At 41.6% G+C, this 13,247-nt stretch overlaps 1 protein-coding gene across 1 annotated transcript in view; it reads left to right on the top strand.

Annotated features, from left to right (window-relative positions):
- The window catches only part of LOC128686147 (methionine-R-sulfoxide reductase B1-like), an 87,432-nt gene extending 74,645 nt beyond the window's left edge, over positions 1-12,787 (top strand). The window contains exon 4 of the mRNA XM_053772860.2: positions 11,822-12,787. Within this exon, the coding sequence (XP_053628835.1) occupies positions 11,822-11,877 (56 nt within the window). The 3' untranslated portion in view covers positions 11,878-12,787. The remainder of the gene's footprint in view (positions 1-11,821) is intronic.
- Positions 12,788-13,247: the final 460 nt, after the last annotated feature.

The raw sequence follows: 13,247 nt of genomic DNA, 5'->3' as shown, positions 1-13,247 counted from the left end.
ACCACACAATAACCAAATTCTGTAAACTCAGCATTGTAATCCTTATAGAGAATAAACTTTGAATTTGAACAACACAACACAAGGTAAGACACATATGCAACAGTTAGGTATCTTTATTATGAAACGTTTCGCCTACACAGTAGGCTTCTTCAGTCAAGTACAGAAAAGTTGATAGAAGCAGAAGATACTTGAAGACGATGTAATCAGTCCATCACCCTTAAAGTTTTGAGGTGGTCAGTCCCTCAGTCTGGAGAAGAGCATTGTTCCATAGTATGAAACAATATGGAGATGAAGTGACAGAATGGAGCTTTTTATAGCGGCAAGAGGTGAGACGTAGGCCACTAGGAGAGGTAAGAACTGAGATGTTGAAAGGTCAGGTCCCTCTCAAATCCAGCTGCTCTCACTAGTGGAAGTTGTCGAAGTTGATTGCAGGTCTGTACCAAGATACCCTTGTGTTGCAGTGTCTGACAGATTGAACATTAAAATGGTATAAAATACCGACAGGTTGTTAGGTAAGACACATATGCAACAGTTAGGTATCTTTATTATGAAACGTTTCGCCTACACAGTAGGCTTCTTCAGTCAAGTACAGAAAAGTTGATAGAAGCAGAAGATACTTGAAGACGATGTAATCAGTCCATCACCCTTAAAGTTTTGAGGTGGTCAGTCCCTCAGTCTGGAGAAGAGCATTGTTCCATAGTATGAAACAATATGGAGATGAAGTGACAGAATGGAGCTTTTTATAGCGGCAAGAGGTGAGACGTAGGCCACTAGGAGAGGTAAGAACTGAGATGTTGAAAGGTCAGGTCCCTCTCAAATCCAGCTGCTCTCACTAGTGGAAGTTGTCGAAGTTGATTGCAGGTCTGTACCAAGATACCCTTGTGTTGCAGTGTCTGACAGATTGAACATTAAAATGGTATAAAATCTCCATATTGTTTCATACTATGGAACAATGCTCTTCTCCAGACTGAGGGACTGACCACCTCAAAACTTTAAGGGTGATGGACTGATTACATCGTCTTCAAGTATCTTCTGCTTCTATCAACTTTTCTGTACTTGACTGAAGAAGCCTACTGTGTAGGCGAAACGTTTCATAATAAAGATACCTAACTGTTGCATATGTGTCTTACCTAACAACCTGTCGGTATTTTATACCATTTTAATGTTCAATCTGTCAGACACTGCAACACAAGGGTATCTTGGTACAGACCTGCAATCAACTTCGACAACTTCCACTAGTGAGAGCAGCTGGATTTGAGAGGGACCTGACCTTTCAACATCTCAGTTCTTACCTCTCCTAGTGGCCTACGTCTCACCTCTTGCCGCTATAAAAAGCTCCATTCTGTCACTTCATCTCCATATTGTTTCATACTATGGAACAATGCTCTTCTCCAGACTGAGGGACTGACCACCTCAAAACTTTAAGGGTGATGGACTGATTACATCGTCTTCAAGTATCTTCTGCTTCTATCAACTTTTCTGTACTTGACTGAAGAAGCCTACTGTGTAGGCGAAACGTTTCATAATAAAGATACCTAACTGTTGCATATGTGTCTTACCTAACAACCTGTCGGTATTTTATACCATTTTAATGTTCAATCTGTCAGACACTGCAACACAAGGGTATCTTGGTACAGACCTGCAATCAACTTCGACAACTTCCACTAGTGAGAGCAGCTGGATTTGAGAGGGACCTGACCTTTCAACATCTCAGTTCTTACCTCTCCTAGTGGCCTACGTCTCACCTCTTGCCGCTATAAAAAGCTCCATTCTGTCACTTCATCTCCATATTATTTCATACTATGGAACAATGCTCTTCTCCAGACTGAGGGACTGACCACCTCAAAACTTTAAGGGTGATGGACTGATTACATCGTCTTCAAGTATCTTCTGCTTCTATCAACTTTTCTGTACTTGACTGAAGAAGCCTACTGTGTAGGCGAAACGTTTCGTAATAAAGATACCTAACTGTTGCATATGTGTCTTACCTAACAACCTGTCGGTATTTTATACCATTTTAATGTTCAACACAACACAACACAACACCTCTCGTGACATACATAATGACTTATTTTATTCATTCTAGAGTATATTCCATGTTTCTATGTTATTAATATTGTTTATTATGTCATATTAGTTGAATTGTGATAGATAAATAAGCTGTAGAGTTGATATTACTGTCATATTCTCCAACAATAAACTTGCCATCCCTCCTTCACACAAACAAGTCTCCAATAAGAACATAAGAAAGGAGGAACACTGCAGCAGGCCTGTTGACCCATACAAGGCAGGTCCTTATCAAAATGACCTCTACCCAAGAATTTACTCCTGTACCCAATGACACAAATCAAACTCAGCTCCTCCCACTCATATATTTGTCCAATCTCTTCTTAAAGCTACCCAAGGTCCTAGCCTTGATCATCCTACTGGTAAGTGTGATGTTAAATAAGAACATAAGAACTTAAGAAAGTAGGAACACTGCAACAGGCCTGCTGGCCCATACTAGGCAGGTCCTTCACAAATCCAACCCACTAACAGAACAAATGCTACCCAAGCAATAAGCTCAGGTGCAAGTCCGACTCAAATCCAACCCCTCTCACTCGTGTATTTATCCAACCTAAATTTGAAACTACCCAAGCCATAGCTTTTAGAACATAAGAAAGGAGGAACACTGCAATAGGCCTGTTGGCCCATACTAGGCTGGTCCTTCACAAATCCAACCCACTAACAGCATAACTGCTAAACCCAAGCAATAAGCTTTGATAAACCTATTTACTCATGTGAAAGACCGATTCAAACCAACCCCTCTCACTCATGTATTTATCCAACCTAAATTTGAAACTACCCAATGTTTTAGCATTGATTGCCCTACTAGACAGATCATTCCACTCATCAACTACCCCTATTCCCAGTGTTCATTTATACATTTTATTAGTGCTTTACATTTATTTGGCATTCTTTTCTGCATGTAAATCTATATTTAAGCTAGGTAAGTGACCCCTGAAATGACCTAGAGTCCTTATGGAGGGGGATTCCCCTTCCAAACAGTAACCTCTCTTCCCTTTCTCCTCCTCCCTGTCTTCCATTCATCAATAACAGCCTTCAATAAAGGTAACTGTCATGTTGAATGTTCATTCTTTTGTACATGTAAATCTATCTTTAAGGTAAAAAAATATTGTTGATACTTCTGGGTGTCAGGAACGGATTAATTGTATTTACATTATTTCTTATGGGGAAAATTGATTCGAAAATCGTAGATTTCAATAATAGTAGCGCCTCCAGGAACGGATTAAATACGAAAAACGAGGGACCACTGTACAGTGGACCCCCGGTTCGCGCGATGCTATCGGTATCCTATAAATCCGGTATGTGATGCATTATATCGCAAAAAATTTGCCTCGGTTCCCGTTACGAAACCCGGTATACGCGATTCGTCTGAGACGTGTCCACGTGTGGCCTGAACTGCCCCGTGTGTGCCAGTGTTTACAAGCCAGCCAGTGTGCTCGCATCTAAGGATACATTCGGTACATTCCATATTATCACCGTGTTTTTGGTGCTTGTTTCTGCAAAATAAGTCACCATGGGCCCCAAGAAAGCTTTTAGTGCCAACCCTTCGAGACCAAGGGTGCTAATGACTACAGGTCTCCCTCAACATTCGCGAGGGTTAGGGGATCAAGAGCCTCGCGAATGTTGAAAAATCGCGAATGTTTGGTGCCCCAAAATATTGTAGGGAAATATAATAAAATACTGCTTCCTTAACTTGTTGAACCATGAACAATCATAAAATACATGAAAACGTCGTAAATTGTACTAAATACATACATGTTATGGTTTAATAACATGTATGTTATTAAATACCACTGCCTCCACCAATGCCTCCACCACTTCCTCAACCACTGCGAGTCCCTACTACCCTCCCTCCGACCCTGCAACTGGCAGCCAGCCCTCCCACCACTCAGTGTGGTGAGTGTTTTGTTTGTTCATTATTTGCTATTAAACTACAGTATAAATAATGTAAACACATTCATGACTGCATATTGGAATGGCTATTTGGACAGGTATTGGACGGTGACATCATGTGTTTACTCTTGAACACAGCAAAGAATCAAACATTTCTGTTACTGCTAATAATAACAATAGTAATAATAATAATAATAATAAATGCGATAGAATTGAAGAAGGAAATTGTACAAAAATACGAGGGAGTAGTTGACACATCGTCAGTGTGGCTTTGTTTATGCTGGAGTGAGCATTAGTCTCTGTGCTCTTCCAAACATTTCACAATTATTCACTGTGTTTGGTGCTTGTAGATTGAGTGTGACTGGAGTGGTTGAGGCAGCGGTTGAGGCAGCGGTTGAGGCAGCGGTTGAGGCAGCGGTTGAGGCAGTGGGTGAGGCAGTGGGTGAGGCAGTGGGTGAGGCAGTGGGTGAGGCAGTGGGTGAGGCAGTGGTTGAGGCACTGGTAGAGGCAGCGGTTTAGGCAGGGGTTGAGGCAGCGGTTGAGGCAATGGTGGAGGCAGCAGTTGAGGCAGTGGTATTTAATAACATGTTATAAATAATAATAATACATATTAACATTTATTATTATTATTATTATTAACATGTATGTTATTAAATACCACTGCCTCAACCAATGCCTCATCCGCTGTCTCACCCACTTCCTCAACTGCTGCCTCGCCCACTGCCTCAACCGCTCTCACCCACTGCCTCGCCCACTGCCTCACCCATTGCCTCAACTGCTGCCTCGCCCACTGCCTCACCCACTGCCTCAACCGCTTCCTCAACCACTGCCTCACCCACTGCCTCAACCACTCCCTCAACTGCTGCCTCTCCCACTGCCTCAACTGCTTCCTCAACCACTGCCTCTACCACTCCAGTCGCACTCAATCTACAAGCACCAAACACAATGAATTATTGTGAAATATTTGGAGGAGCATGGAGACCTATGCTCACTCCAGCATAAACAAAGCCACACTGACGATGTGTCAACCACTCCCTCGCATTTTTGTACAATTTCCTTCTTCAGTTCTATCGCATTTATTATTATTATTATTATTACTATTGTTATTATTAGCAGCAGCAGAAATGTTTGATTCTTTGCTGTGTTCAAGAGTAAACGCATGATGTCACTGTCCAATACCTGTCCAAATAGCCATTCCAATATGCAGTCATGAATGGGTTTACATTATTTATACTGTAGTTTAATAGAAAATAATGAACAAACAAAACACTCGCCACACTGAGTGGTGGGAGGGCTGGCTGCCAGTTGCCGGGTCGGAGGGAGGGTAGTAGGGACTCGCAGGTGGCAGGAAACTTAAATATGATTTGGCGGCTGGGAATTTGGCAGTTGGGAATTCGCGAATGTGTGAAGCCCGCGAAAGTTGAAAACGCGAATGTTGAGGGAGACCTGTATTGAAATGAAGAAAGAGATAACTGCAAAGTACGAAAGTAGAGTGAGTGTGTCGGAGCTGGCCAAGTTGTATACAAAACCCCAATCAACCATCTCTACTATAGTGACCAGGAAAATGGCAATCAAGGAAGCTGTTGTTGCAAAAGGTGCAACTGTGATTATGAAACAGCAACCGCAAGTGTTAGAAAATGTTGAGAGACTGTTATTGGTGTGGATAAATGAAAAACAGATAGCAGGAGATAGCATCTCTCAAGCGATCATTTGTGAAAAGGCTAGGCAGTTGCATGAGGATTTAATTAGAAAAAATGGCTGCAACTAGTGGTGATGTGAGTGAATTTAAGGCCAGCAAAGGTTGGTTTGAAAGATTTAAGAATCATAGTGGCATACATAGTGTGATTAGGCATGGTGAGGCTGCCAGTTCAGACCAAAAAGCAGCTGAAAAATATGTGCATGAATTCAAGAGTACATAGAGGCTGAAGGATTGAAACCTGAACAAGTGTTTAATTGTGACGAAACAGGCCTGTTTTGGAAGAAATTGCCAAGCAGGACTTACATTACTCAGGAGGAAAAGGCACTCCTAGGACATAAGCCTATGAAAGACAGGCTTACCCTTCTGATGTGTGCCAATGCTAGTGGTGATTGCAAAGTGAAGCCTTTATTGGTGTATCACTCAGAAACTCCCAGAGCGTTCAGGCAAAAGAATATCCTCAAGGCTAATTTGTGTGTGCTGTGGAGGGCAAACACTAAGGCATGGGTCACTAGGGACTTTTTCTATGACTGGTTACACCATGCATTTGCCCCCAATGTGAAAAATTACCTCCTGGTATTAGACAGTGCCCCTGGTCATCCTACAGACTTGGCAGAGTGACTTTCTGGGGACATGAGCTTCATTAAGGTCAAGTTTTTGCCTCCTAATACCACTCCTCTCCTGCAGCCCATGGATCAGCAGGTCATTTCCGACTTCAAGAAACTGTACACAAAAGCTATGTTTGAAAGGTGTTTTGAAGTGACCACAGACACTATTAAACCATACCCCGGCCGGGATTGAACCCGCGGTCATAGTCTCAAAACTCCAGCCCGTCGCGTTAGCCACTAGACCAGCTAGCCACAATAAGATTCATCCAACTAGGTATATTTCTACACCATAGGAAGGTTAGCACAGGCACCACTGTGACCACAAATGCAAGTTTTTACAGACGAATCTCCCGGCCGGGGTATGGTTTGTTTGCAATCGTGCCATTACGATTTCGTGAGTCACAGACACTACTGACTCTAAAGGAGATTTGGAAGGATCACTTTAATATCCTCATTTGTGTAAACCTTATAGGTAAGGCTTACGAGGAAGTGACTAAGAGGACCTTGAACTCTGCCTGGAAAAAACTGTGGCCAGAATGTGTAGACAAAAGGTATTTCGAAGGGTTTGAGGCTAACCCCGAGAAGCCTATGCCAGTTGAGGAATCCATTGTGCCATTGGGGTTGGAGGTTAGTGGGGAGGATGTGGAAGAGTTGGAGGAGGACAATGAAGAACTAACCACTGATGAGCTGCTAGATCATCTTCAACAGCAAGAGGCCAGACCTGAGGAAACTGCTTCAGAGGAGGGGATGGATAAAGTGAAGAAGTTGCCTACTTCAAAGATTAGGGAAATGTGTGCAAAGTGGCTTGAAGTGCAAAGCTTTTTTGATGAAAATCACCCTCAGACAGGCTACTGCAAGCCGTGTTGGCAACCTGTACAATGACACTGTTGTGAACCACTTTAGGAAAGTCATAAAGGAACGAGAGGTACAGGCCTCTATGGACAGATATGTTGTGCTACAGAAGTCCAGTGACTCTCAAGCTGGTCCTAGTGGCATTAAAAGAAGGGAAGTAACCCCGGAAAAGGACTTGCTACCTCAAGTCCTAATGGAGAGGGATTCCCCTTCTAAACAATAGGTTCAACACTCTCCCCTCCTCCCATCCCATCAGTCATCACCAGATCTTCATTAAAGGTAAGTGTCATGTATTCTATTCTTAGTAGAGTACATACTACAAACTGTGCATGTCTTCTTCAGTTTGTGTGCATTAAACTTAATATTTCATGTGGTAAAAGTTTTTTTTTCATACTTTTGGGTGTCTTGCATGGATTAATTTGATTTCCATTATTTCGTATGGGGAAAATTGATTCGCTTAATATCGCGAACCGGGGGTCCACTGTACAGTGCAAAGTCGCTGTTTTAAACCAAAAACAGATTTTTTTTTCTCGTTATGCACTGTGTGCTGCAGGATTTTTTTTATACTGTGCACACTAAGCACATAGACCCATTCTTTCATATGTAGGCCTGGTCACAGACCGGGCCGCGGGGGCGTTGACCCCCGAAACTCTCTCCAGGTAAACTCCAGGTAAACCAGCTTTCTCTCACTAGATTTGAAGGCGCTAAAATTTAGGCGTACTAGTACGTCGATAACCCTGGTGCGTAAGCCGTACTAATACATCGGAAACCCTGAAAGGGTTATAACCCTCATTCATATTTCATGGGGCTGATCATAGAACTCTCCTTCAACTACATTCAGCCTTAATTTTATCCAAACTTGATTGTGGCGACCAGATATATTCAGTGGCCTCTCCTACAACTCTCTCTAGCCTTGATCCCATCCATCACCAGGGATTACGTGTGTGCCTCGGTGCTTTTCGCTCTTCACCTGTTGAGAGCCTCTATGCAGAGGCAAATATTCCACCCTTGACCAATCGCTGTGATGCTCATTGCCTTCACTCTTATATTTGCTCTCATAACCTCCGCAATCCTTCCGTATATAGGATAGTCACGGATTATAGTAGAAATTCTTTATTTGTTCATCACTCTGTTCCTTTTCTCTCTGCCTACATTTGCTCTTGTCTTCTCTTCAGTTACCACCTTTCTATGTTCATGTAGCATCTAACTTTTCCCTACCCTCTTGGGAAGTTCCGACAGTTTGTGTCTGTTCTTTCCCACTGCCATATGCGAAAGCTCAACTGCCTACGGTGGCTTCTCTCACTTTTTCTTAACCACTTCCAATCTCATTCTCGTGCCATCACAGTGTACACCGATGGTTCCAAGTCTTTTGATGGTGTCGGATTCGCAGCAGTGTTTCTGGACAGCGTCGTGCGAGGGCATTTATTATCCTCTGTTAGCATTTTTATGGCCGAATTGTATGCCATTCTCGTAGCAGTTATCCATATTGCATCTATGCCTGTGTCACCATTTGTGGTTGTTTCAGACTCCCTTAATGCGTTACAGGCTAAAAAAATTTGATACATACCATCCCCTGGTTCTTCGTATGCAAGTTTGATTACGCCGTATCTCTAGGAAGCACAAATAGTTTTTTGTTGGGTCCCCGGTCATGTTGACATACAGAGCAATGAACAGGCAGACACTGCTGTGGTCAGCAGTACATGACCTCCCAGTTCCATTTACAGATTATTTTGCTGTAATTGTACCCCCCTCCCCTCATTTGCAACAACATTGGTCTGATCTGCTACATAAATTGCACTCTAAGTAGTATAGGTTTCTGGCTGTCATCACTGCCAAGGTTGGGAGACTACTCTCTCCCGTCTTCTCATTGGCCACACTTGCCTTACTCACAGGTATCTCGTGGAGAGGTGCCCTGTTCACCGAGAATTGTCAGGTTCCAGTTTGTTAGCCATGTTTTGTTGGACTGCCTACTATCAACGAGCATGCAGAATTTGCCTCCAGCATCGTTACCACTCTACTGCCCTTGCTTTATCTTCCCTTCTTGCTGATGGACCCTCTATTATTATTATAATCAAAAAGAAGTGCTAAGCCACAAGGGCTATGGACCCTCCTTTAACCCAGACTCTCACTGACTTTTTGACAGCAACTGATTTACTGCACAGACTTTTATGATGATGCCTCTAGCACTCCTCACAGCCCTTTCTACCTCTCTTGCTACCCAATACCCCTTCAACAGCAAGAGGCCAGACCTGAGGAAACTGCTTCAGAGGAGGGGATGGATAAAGTGAAGAAGTTGCCTACTTCAAAGATTAGGGAAATGTGTGCAAAGTGGCTTGAAGTGCAAAGCTTTTTTGATGAAAATCACCCTCAGACAGGCTACTGCAAGCCGTGTTGGCAACCTGTACAGTGACACTGTTGTGAACCACTTTAGGAAAGTCATAAAGGAACGAGAGGTACAGGCCTCTATGGACAGATATGTTGTGCTACAGAAGTCCAGTGACTCTCAAGCTGGTCCTAGTGGCATTAAAAGAAGGGAAGTAACCCCGGAAAAGGACTTGCTACCTCAAGTCCTAATGGAGAGGGATTCCCCTTCTAAACAATAGGTTCAACACTCTCCCCTCCTCCCATCCCATCAGTCATCACCAGATCTTCATTAAAGGTAAGTGTCATGTATTCTATTCTTAGTAGAGTACATACTACAAACTGTGCATGTCTTCTTCAGTTTGTGTGCATTAAACTTAATATTTCATGTGGTAAAAGTTTTTTTTTCATACTTTTGGGTGTCTTGCATGGATTAATTTGATTTCCATTATTTCGTATGGGGAAAATTGATTCGCTTAATATCGCGAACCGGGGGTCCACTGTACAGTGCAAAGTCGCTGTTTTAAACCAAAAACAGATTTTTTTTTCTCGTTATGCACTGTGTGCTGCAGGATTTTTTTTATACTGTGCACACTAAGCACATAGACCCATTCTTTCATATGTAGGCCTACCAGCTTTCTCTCACTAGATTTGAAGGCGCTAAAATTTAGGCGTACTAGTACGTCGATAACCCTGGTGCGTAAGCCGTACTAATACATCGGAAACCCTGAAAGGGTTATAACCCTCATTCATATTTCATGGGGCTGATCATAGAACTCTCCTTCAACTACATTCAGCCTTAATTTTATCCAAACTTGATTGTGGCGACCAGATATATTCAGTGGCCTCTCCTACAACTCTCTCTAGCCTTGATCCCATCCATCACCAGGGATTACGTGTGTGCCTCGGTGCTTTTCGCTCTTCACCTGTTGAGAGCCTCTATGCAGAGGCAAATATTCCACCCTTGACCAATCGCTGTGATGCTCATTGCCTTCACTCTTATATTTGCTCTCATAACCTCCGCAATCCTTCCGTATATAGGATAGTCACGGATTATAGTAGAAATTCTTTATTTGTTCATCACTCTGTTCCTTTTCTCTCTGCCTACATTTGCTCTTGTCTTCTCTTCAGTTACCACCTTTCTATGTTCATGTAGCATCTAACTTTTCCCTACCCTCTTGGGAAGTTCCGACAGTTTGTGTCTGTTCTTTCCCACTGCCATATGCGAAAGCTCAACTGCCTACGGTGGCTTCTCTCACTTTTTCTTAACCACTTCCAATCTCATTCTCGTGCCATCACAGTGTACACCGATGGTTCCAAGTCTTTTGATGGTGTCGGATTCGCAGCAGTGTTTCTGGACAGCGTCGTGCGAGGGCATTTATTATCCTCTGTTAGCATTTTTATGGCCGAATTGTATGCCATTCTCGTAGCAGTTATCCATATTGCATCTATGCCTGTGTCACCATTTGTGGTTGTTTCAGACTCCCTTAATGCGTTACAGGCTAAAAAAATTTGATACATACCATCCCCTGGTTCTTCGTATGCAAGTTTGATTACGCCGTATCTCTAGGAAGCACAAATAGTTTTTTGTTGGGTCCCCGGTCATGTTGACATACAGAGCAATGAACAGGCAGACACTGCTGTGGTCAGCAGTACATGACCTCCCAGTTCCATTTACAGATTATTTTGCTGTAATTGTACCCCCCTCCCCTCATTTGCAACAACATTGGTCTGATCTGCTACATAAATTGCACTCTAAGTAGTATAGGTTTCTGGCTGTCATCACTGCCAAGGTTGGGAGACTACTCTCTCCCGTCTTCTCATTGGCCACACTTGCCTTACTCACAGGTATCTCGTGGAGAGGTGCCCTGTTCACCGAGAATTGTCAGGTTCCAGTTTGTTAGCCATGTTTTGTTGGACTGCCTACTATCAACGAGCATGCAGAATTTGCCTCCAGCATCGTTACCACTCTACTGCCCTTGCTTTATCTTCCCTTCTTGCTGATGGACCCTCTATTATTATTATAATCAAAAAGAAGTGCTAAGCCACAAGGGCTATGGACCCTCCTTTAACCCAGACTCTCACTGACTTTTTGACAGCAACTGATTTACTGCACAGACTTTGATGATGATGCCTCTAGCACTCCTCACAGCCCTTTCTACCTCTCTTGCTACCCAATACCCCTGCCCTACTGCACTGTATGACCCTTGTATGTTTAGTGCTTTTTTTTATTACAATATATTTGCCATATAAATATATTTAATATAAGACTTTCTACTCTTTAATAGTATGAAATAATAGGATAAATTTATTTTAGTTTGTAATATTTTTTTTTTCCTTTTAGAGGGAAATGATGACCCAGTCATGAATGGTAACACACAAGCCGATGGAAATTCCTGAGGGCGGATGGGGAAATGTAAAAAACCACAAGAGGCCTTTGCTAACCCCAAAAAATGTAACTTGCTCTAGAATTTGTTGACTGGAGTGAAGATAAGAATATTTTTCAAAATATTGCCTCGCCTATAAGGATGTTGAAACAGTAATTATTTTATTTGTATGTATTTTTCTTACAAGTACTGAATATCTCTATAGCTATTTATTTATACAATAAATAAAGTTTGTTTCACAAATTACTAACTATGTATTAACTATTTAAAATGTATTCATTGGCTTTCATTATGGAAGCTTAAGTGATCACAATTTTGAACAAGTTAGGTGAATCAATTATATGAAATTATAAAGATAAACTTGATGTCAAGGTCTTTATAGTGGATGTTTTTTTTGAAGCACATTACTTGCTCTTCTTAATGGGTAGTTACAATGCAGTACTGTAATTTTTAATTTTATGCTGGTATGTTTGTATACAAGCTAAACATAACAATGGCTTAATTTATTATATAATATTGAATTGCATCAGGTACAGCACAACATTGTACGTTTATCTGTTGAAAGGATAGTTTATTATTATTATAATAATAATAAAAAAAAGAGCGCTAAGCCACAAGGTTTATTATTATAGAAATGGGAAAGCTGTAAACCTGTAGGGGTCATAGTACTTGGGTATAAGAAGTATAGTGCCAACTTCTTGAAGGATATCAAGGGCAATGAATTACTTTTGTTTATTATAATCAAAAAGAAGTGCTAAACCACAAGGGCTATACAGCACTGCTACTTTTGTCTAGATTGTGTAAAAATTAAGTTACAGCATTATTACTAAAAGCTAATCCGACAATGCATTTATTAAGGATTAATAAATGTGAAATTACTTCATAGACAATGCATGTTAAGTTATGAATAAACTTTGGGTTACTGTATTGTTCTTATTACACCTTTACTGTACAGTATATTAGTGCATATTTTTTTTTTTTCTTTTACACCACTAGACATTTCTCACCAAGGTAGAATGATTCCCCCCCTCCCCCAAAAAAGGAACGTTCACCATCATTCATTTAATAGCTGTGTTGTCAGAAGTGCTAGGACATCACAGTTCAAATGATCCGAACAACAACATCCACACCTTGAGTGCAGGCACTGTGCTCTCCCAATTTTTTTTTTTAACAGTAAGTACTACATTTTTTTTCTTTATAATCTTTGGTTTGCTTTGTGTTATACACTGAACATAGTCCATTTAAAATTTTGACCTATAGCTTCAGTAAGTCCAAAATTTACCCCTTACAAATTTTTGTGCATATGTATGCTATACTCTGAAATGAGATAGGAAGGGGTTGAGGAAGAAGCAGTAGGCCTTAGAAATGACATGGCAATTAAAT

Source organism: Cherax quadricarinatus, chromosome 9, assembly GCF_038502225.1.
Source record: "Cherax quadricarinatus isolate ZL_2023a chromosome 9, ASM3850222v1, whole genome shotgun sequence".
Lineage (NCBI taxonomy): Eukaryota > Metazoa > Arthropoda > Malacostraca > Decapoda > Parastacidae > Cherax > Cherax quadricarinatus.
The sequence above is the reverse complement of the archived record's forward strand: the minus strand, read 5'-3'. Positions and strand labels throughout refer to the sequence as shown.